Source organism: Carassius auratus, chromosome 48 (assembly GCF_003368295.1).
Source record: "Carassius auratus strain Wakin chromosome 48, ASM336829v1, whole genome shotgun sequence".
In the NCBI taxonomy this organism is placed as follows: Eukaryota; Metazoa; Chordata; class Actinopteri; order Cypriniformes; family Cyprinidae; genus Carassius; species Carassius auratus.
In genome coordinates, this window is record NC_039290.1 from 5,007,720 (window position 1) to 5,016,576 (window position 8,857).

General features: G+C 36.7%; 1 protein-coding gene across 1 annotated transcript; it reads right to left on the reverse strand.

The window, feature by feature from the left end:
- Positions 1-414: 414 nt before the first annotated feature.
- LOC113065583 (transcription initiation factor TFIID subunit 8) lies at positions 415-3,952 on the reverse strand. The gene is made up of 8 exons (XM_026236935.1): positions 3,762-3,952; positions 2,972-3,131; positions 2,704-2,802; positions 2,508-2,570; positions 2,291-2,415; positions 2,043-2,190; positions 1,804-1,946; positions 415-967 (listed from the first exon to the last, which is right to left on the reverse strand). Exons 1-8 carry the CDS (start codon positions 3,807-3,809, stop codon positions 827-829), a joined length of 927 nt encoding a protein of 308 aa, XP_026092720.1. The 5' UTR covers positions 3,810-3,952; the 3' UTR covers positions 415-826.
- Positions 3,953-8,857: the final 4,905 nt, after the last annotated feature.

Here is an 8,857-nt window from a genome sequence, read left to right on the forward strand (position 1 = left end):
TATCACTCCCTGATCGTGTCCAGTTGTGTCCTGTCAGCTTTGTCACTCTATATTTAAACCGCTTGTCCTTCTTGACAAAAGACTGGACCCAAAAGAAAAAGAAGAAATGGTGCATCCCTTAAATGTCATTTTTCCATATTTTTTGTAAAGTCATGGAGCATTGTACCATTGACACTCTGTGCCTTGAGCAGGGATATTCCTTTTGGGGTTGAGTATCCCTTTAAAGCTGTAAAAGACATGTTTTCCCATTTCCATTTCATAACACATTCTATATTAGACATGGTCCATGCATATTACTTAAATTTTAACTAATTCAGTAAGTAAAGTAATAGGATACAGGACACATGCTCATAAAGGAGATTTTACATTATCCCCAAATTCTGGTTTTTCAACTTGTCCTTTTGAAATGATGCCTTAAATGATGAAAGACATTTATTACCATCATTCACAAATAAGTAACAAATACATACAAATCAAAAGAGAACATCACATTTCTGATGTGTTAAGAACTGTAAAAACTAAATATTTTAAGGGAAGGCTTATCTAAACAAACTACCAAATATCAACTGTGTAACTTTAGTGAAGTTGCTTGTTTGAATTCCATCTAATATTTTTCAGATGTACAGAACAGTCTGTCATTCAATAAGAGTCCAGCGTCAGTAACATGATGGACTACTGCGGGTTTCCAAATTGCTATTGTTGAAGACTCTGGTTCTTCATATGTTAGTTGTAACTTCAAGGGGCACAGTGCGATTAGCACGTGCTAAGAAGTCATCATCCATCATAACCAGCTGATGTAGAAGTAGCAGAGTCAATATATCAGTTTTCATTTTTTTCTTCTCACTTTGGGCTTTTTGACTGGCCGAAGATATGGGTTGTCAATCATGTTTTCCTCACTGGCCTTCCCTGTAGGCACAACACCACCAGGTGGCAGCACTACGTTCTCCTTATCTGTACTTGGGTCATCCTAGAAAGAAAAAAAGATTCCAAAATTAGTACTTACTAAAAACAAAATAATTGATATATAAACAAAAATAAATAGTTATTGAAATATTACGCACTCATACACATATATACACACACACACCGATCAGGCATACTTTATGATAGGGCTGCACGATATTGGGAAAAAAATGACATTGCGATATTTTTTTTTCTGCGATATATATTGCGATATTTTTTCTTACAAACAAAAATGGGGTGAGCACACGTTCATTCTCATTTTAAATGATTTAAACATCGACACCATTGTGTCAATTGATTAATATGCGCAAGGGAGAGAGAGCAAGACAGCACTGGTGTTGTTTGTAGATGGCTCGCTCTCTCTGTCTCTCTCGCACGCGCTCTCAGTAGCTCTTCTACCTGATCTGACCACAGGGCGCCTTTGCTCCCCACATGCATCAATGAGCCTTGGCCGACCCTGTCTCCGGTTCACCACTGTTCCTTCCTTGTTCTACTTTTGATAGATACTGACCACTGCAGACTGGGAGACCCAGTCGTCTAGCCATCACAATTTGGCCCTTGTCAAAATCACTCAAATCCTTACACTTACCCATTTGTCCTGATTCTAACACATCAAATTTAAGAATAAAATTGTCACTTGCTGCCTAATATATCCCACCCACTAACAGGTGCCGTGATGAAGAGATAATCAGTGTTATTCACTTCAACTGTCAGCGGTCATAATGTTATGCCTGATCGATGTATGAATATATACTTTATAAACTAATAAATATAATTAAAAACAGACAAGCAGGTATGTTCTACAAAAAATTTTGAAGAGAAAAAATGCTTCATGCTTGCCTGAATAATGTGACTAGAGTTGTTCTCTGTGTCTGTCTGGTCATCCTGCTCAGATGAATCGGTCTCCTCCAATGACTGAAGCTCTAGTTCAGAGGGCAGCAGGGCGCTGAGGTAAGGGATGGCGCTCGGCTTTGCTGAAATTACTTATTACACACAGAAAGATGAATAAAACTAGAAAGTCAAAAGGGCAGTCAAAGTAAAAGGAAGACACTCGCAGTATTTAGGACAGAAAAACTCACAAGGGAATGCACTGATGTCATCCTTAAAAAGGCTTTGCGTCTCTCCTGTCTTGGCCATGAAGCGGGTGAGCGCGCGCTCCACATCTCTCCTTTGTGATGCCGCCTTCTCTCTCACCACCTGGTAATCTGACACAGGCTCTCTAAAGGTCTAAAACACAGAAATGGGAGATATGTTTTGAAGCTTTATGTTACTGGTTGTTAAGTTGAAAGTCACACTATATAAAGGCACCAGGTGAGCAATAACTCACTGGTGTTTTGATGTATGTATGAGGATCTGGGAATTCAGGGAAGTGACCGGGGATGTATGTTGGATGAGTGCGCTTCTGTCCGGCCACGAGGGCTTTTGGGATGACTGGAGCATTCGTTACTGGAGCTGTTAAATACAGAAGAGTACATTTAAACAGGGTCAAACATTACAGACAATATAAGATAAAGAGATATATTAGTGAAATATGGTAAACCTACGTGCAGTTATGACCATCCTTTGGGATCTTTTGGCATACACTGGAAGAGTATCCACATTAAAACCTGCGATTGTGGAAAAAGTAAACATCTGCATAAGTTAAAATCGTATTAACATATGAACACGATTCAACCTCATAGAGAAGAGGAATCTTTTATACTTCCTAAGATTAAATAAACTGATTAAATGACAACCAACCCATTTCGACCAGTGTGACGACCACATCAGAGAGTGTAGGGGTGCTTCTAGCTGTGTGCTCACAGGTTGCTTTCGCACAACGTCCAACCTCAGTTATATCTATCAAAAGATATTGATAATCTTAATATTAAAATGCATACAATAAACTTGTGTTCATTCTAAAATTGAAACAAAACCATTACATAAATCATTATTAAATTCATTTATAATTTGTATTTTTTTGGACAAGCCTCACAGGTGTCTTGCATGAGATAAGGGAAGGACTCACAGCTCTGCATCATCTCCGTGAGTGTCTCCACCACCGCTTTCTCAGCGCTCTCGAAGCCACACTCTGTCAGAAGAGAGCTGACCACCACCTGCAGCGTGCGTCTCCGAGCCAGCTGATAGTTCTCCGTAGGACTTGTGCTGGCCTTACTGCTCCCCGAGCGCTGCAATTATTAATCAAAAGAACAGAGTATTAAAGATCAGGATGTCCAACTGCAAATGTTTGACTCTCTCAAAACCAAGTTTTGGTTGCTGCTACCTATGGTTCGCATCGAAAAAATTAAACCAGTATAAGATGTACTGCTGGTCTTCCAGCCTGGTCAGACTGCGAGACCAGTTTGACTCAGCAAAGACCTTTTCAGAAATAGTGGTGACTGCCTACTTAGCATGTTTGGCATCATAAGGGTGTTCCAAAAGCATGTCTGGCCATAAAATAGTGTCTAGGTAGGGAAGATCATTTGGTTTGAGACTTTCTGCTGACAGACACTGAACTGTTTCTACACAGCCTCACTACATTTATTGTAAGGGCTATATATATATATATATATATATATATATATATATATATATATATATATATATATATATATATATATATATATTATTTTTTATTTATTTTTTTTACACATAACAATACAAAAGACCGGTGTGTTTGCATATAAAACAACGTCTACTTTAAAAGTGTATGACAGTTCTTATCTTAAATGTGCCTTATATTAAACAAAAAAACAAAGTAAGTGTTGTTTGGCTAAGCTAGCAGACTGTAGGCAATAACAATGAAATTAGATATTTACGCTTCCGGAGTTTAAAGATCCGCTCCCCATCACTACAGAATCTGCCATGGTTTTTCCTCTGGTGTTTAGCACTCGGAAATTAACTCATTGTGCGTTCTGCATTCCCTAATAACTGTAGTGGACGTTTATATATTTGGTGATAATGGCAACCCTATCAGAATTTCCAACAGGGCCACCGGAAGTCTGTTGTTTTCGCCGCGTTTCCAAAATAAAAGTAAAACAAAAAATATCTTTGCAGACCTATGAAAAAAAGAAAAAAAATTGAAATATAAAGATAAGAATTTTGTGTGTTAAATTTGATGTCATTTATGGGACATATTGCAGAAAAGAAATATCATTTTTGCAGATATAAAGAAATTGTTGTCTGGATGCTATAGCCTTTGACAGTCAGTTTGACTTGAACCACAACATGCGGGAAATGTTTCTCCTCCATTCCTGTTTAAAAAGACTGATAACTGTTTGTGTGCAACATTTTAAAATGTCTTACAGTAACTGGGGAAGATTTGCGAATTTATTTCATTGGTTAGAACAAGAAGAAGGCGTTATACACATGCCGTTACGAAAAACTAAAGCAAACAATGGCCTAATTATAATGGCAGATACTTTCTAACCAGAAGCATTCTCGTCTTGTTCGATCAAAAAGAAAAACAATAAAACCACCCTTTAGTGTAGAACATCTACTGTATAAACTCTTTGACTTTCACATGCATTAATTATTAAATATAATTTTGTTTAGATACAATTAAAAGCTACTTTAAAAAGTAAAAAAATACATTTATATACATTCTGCTTTGTAAAAAGACATCATAATATTAATTGTAAATATATTTTATTACATACTATATTTCATTTTTATGTATTTCCAGCCATAGTTTTAAACATAGTTTTTATTTTCCAGATAGTATTCAATATAATAAATATCAGGCTGGTTTTCACACACATTATAAATGGAACTCTATTCATGAAATATATAACTAATTTTATATTTAATATACTTTATATATCATAAGGGGCTACCTTGCTAGCGGAGAACGCATTTGGGTCCCCTTAAAGTTTTTTAAAACCCGTTTTCCAGAGCAAGGTTTAGTCCACGGGCATTTATTGTGAAAGTTGGTGCAGCGGGCGGCCATCACCTGGGGTCGCTATTTTCAACTGCCTCACCAGCTAAAGACAGACACACTCATTACGTCTATAATCGCAACGCTTGATTGTTGTCTTGGTTTCCCAGCCTCGATTCCTTACTGATGAGGGACTTTCGGCCCGACTGACACAGGGAGATGGGGGTACACAACATTTCAGACCAGGTGAGAGATATTAAAACCCCATGAATGGCGTAAATCAAGCAGTTTTGTTGTTCGCTCTGTGCGCTTGTGTGCAGAGCCTGAAATGTTAGCTAGCTCCCTGACGATGGATTGTCCTATTTCCCTCATAGTTCTCGCATCGAAACTTGGGTTTTTGTTATGCATTTAACTGTAAATCTCACGTTTATACTATATAATATGGGTATAGAGCTACCAAAGAGGTGTTAAAATAGAAAAATAACCCTTTAGCACGCCTAGACGTTAGCCAGCGTGCTAAGCCTGATGAGTTGGGTGTCAGCCAGCCGCATAGGAACACATCTATTATGTGTTAATGTTTTTAAAACGCACACGTTTATTAACATGTTTAACAAATACTCACGCTTTTGTTAAATAATGTCTTTATATAACAGTACTGTTTGCAAATTTCTCATACCTACGTAGATACAATTGCAGTGTGTTTTGTTGCAGCTGTCTTATGATACTCAACGATCATCGTGTTTGATTATAATCATACCTCATAATTGACACTTAAAGTTATACACTGTAATCAGAAGCTTCTCAAGCTAAATGTTTGATTTTATTGTCATATTTAATAGCAGGATCATAATAACATCCACCTTTTTTTCCTTCCTCCTCTAGCCGCCTCTGGTCCAGGCCATATTTAATAGAAATGCAGAAGAAGTGAAGTTATTTTTGCACAAGAAAGATGAAGTCAATGCACTGGTATGTTCTGAATGGTGTATTTTATTGTGAGCAGGAATTATGTGTCTCATCTGCATATGCGATGTCATAACTATGACAGATTGTCCGGATGACCGACTGTACATATGAGCTGTGTGGAAAGGAAATCAAAAAAAATCTGTTAACCTTTTTTTTATGCTTGCTTTTGTCAGGACCAAGAGCGCCGCACACCTCTTCATGCTGCTGCCTGGCTGGGGGACGTTCATATAATGGAGCTTCTCATCACCGCAGGTTTGAAGTTACACAGCCGTGCTGCCAACACATACTGTTACATTTTTAGCTATGAAACAGATAGTTCCAGTATCAAAATCTGATTGATCAATACAGGATTAAAGCCTTGTTGACATACACAAAATATTAGAGCTGCAACTAACGATTATTTTTTCTGTTGACTAATCGAACAATTATTTTTTCGATTAGTCGACTAATCTAACGATTATTTTTATAACAATAAATAATTAATCGAATGTTCTTTTGTTTTATTCGCTAATGAATCCTTTGGGCAACTTTACAAAAAAAATATAAGTACAACTTCTAATATAATTTTTCAACCTTTATTCATTTTCAACCTATGTGGTTGAAGTTTTTACAGTATAAAATAATAAAGAGGCCAAGAAAATTATTTTACTATGGTAAATATGAGCTTATGATAGCGTTTATAATTAAACCACAGTAGCCATAAATTTACAGTTGTCTGAGACGTAATGTTCTTTAGCATCACAAACCATAAAATGTAGTGAGGGTTCTGCTTAGGTTTAGCATGGTTTCCAGAGATCTGGAGCTGGTGGTTTGTGACTGTTGTCTCGCGGCGCACTGTCTTTTAAGGGGCAGTTCACATATCGCGTATTTTGCGCGCTCAAGTTCGTTATTTCCAATGTAGGCGTGTGATAAATGGAAGCGATGCGGTGCGACGCGCTCGTTTTTTCCAGGCGCGTCCGCACCGCATCTAGTTAAAAACATCTCAACTTTTCAGAATGCTGCAAGCGCAAGAATATCAGACCTGAACCAGGAAGTTGGCCACCAAATCACACGGTAAACAGTTAAATTGTAACACCGGAGAGCGCCAAGATGTTTTCCTCTGAGATGCTCGCGCATCACAGTTGTGCTGCCGTGGTACACTATATTGGTTTGGCAAAGGGAACAAAGGGCCATTTTATTTGTCCTCTGTTTAAAGTATTCCCATACTTTTGATAACAGTGCTCTCTGTTTTTGTGATAGAATGACGTAATCGATGACTTCGACGCGTCGTTGCAGCACTACAAAATAGTAACATTAATGGCATGTCATACCCGTTCGTCTAAATACGGTTTATATCAGGGTTTCCTAAATAAATGAAGAGCTAATAATTAACTAAATCAAATCTAACATTAAGCAAACAGGTAGCATAATTAAAGTAAAACTTAAATAAGGGTCTTATTAAATCGCAATCATTAAATCAAAGGCTCAATTTCAATGAAACAAGTTACATAGTGTGTGTTTCAGAGTGAAGAATGGCACTGTGATCATTTACACACACATGCAGTTTATAATGCTATTGTTTCATGAAGGCCCTAGATTAATTAAGTGTTTTATTATTTATTACCTGTCATATATAAGCATTATTTTGTGGGAGGCTCTGCTTTATGGTGTATAGCTTTGCAGCAGATAATTAAGTATTGCTTAAGCATTAGTCATTTATTAACTTTAAATCTTTCTTTCTTCCCTTTTTTTGTGTGTTTTTGGTTCACTTAACTGCATAGGTGCGAATGTCAATGCAAAGGACCATGTGTGGCTTACTCCATTGCACAGAGCAGCTGCTTCCAGAAATGAGGTAAGCAGCCTGCGTGATTTATATGCTTGTGTGGAGGCTCTGTCTGACACAGCTTACTCATGCCATTGTTTAGCATTTTTAGCAATTTAAATATGATTCATGCATTTTGTTTTATTGTTTTCTTTTGTTTTGTTTACCCAGAGAGCTGTTGCGCTGCTGCTAAGGAAGGGAGCTGACGTTACCGTGCGGGATAAATTCTGGCAGACACCACTGCACATTGCGGCGGCCAACCGAGCCATGCGTTGCGTCGAGACCCTGCTGCCCCATGTGAGCAGCCTGAATATGGCCGACCGCACAGGCAGAGCGCCCCTGCATCACGCTGCTCAGAGTGGATACCAGGAGGTAGGGTGAATTACTCCTCTAACACACTCAGGTGAATTAAAAGACAGGGTAGGCCACTTCAGCCCTCAACATCATTGTTTTAGCTCTCCACAAGATTCCGAAAGTGCAAAACGCTGCTGAATAGCCCCGAATACAGATGCTTCCATTTTGATGTAGTTTTTAATGTAACCTTCGCTGCATTTAGTCTTTTTTCGAACTATTTGTATAATTGTCACAATATCAAATGTCAATAGCAGATGCCAATACATTACAATTATAATCTTGAAATGTAGTCATTTAATTATATATATATGTGTTTGTGTGTGTGTGTGTGTGTGTGTGTGTGTGTGTATTTTTTTTTTATATTATTAATTGGAGAAAACTACACATTTTGTGCAATCACAACTATTTAAATATTTCAAAATATTTATATTTCTAATTTTCAATATTAAATATTTGAGATAACCAAATGTTTTTGTGCACAGTCACTATAATTTAAATATATACAAATATTTGGATATTTTTAATTATGTTGTATATATTAAACTATATATATATATATATATATATATATATATATATATATATATATATATATTAATATGAATAAATTATTTGTATTCAACTTTCACTGTAGATAAAATGGTTATTAGCAATAATGTTTGTGAAGCAAGTAGATGTATGCTTTAGTACTTGATGCGTAATAGATTTAAAAAAAAAAAAAGTATTACTATTGATACCACTTTTTTTCAGAACTAGACTGATACTTTTATTTTTTGATACTTGCCGATACAAAGTACCGATACCTGTATTTTCATGCCATTTGTAATAAAATAAAATAAAAATACTGGGTAACAATACACTCAGCGTGCCGTTTCTATCAGCTCGCGCACATTTATATTAATGACATATATGTACTTCAT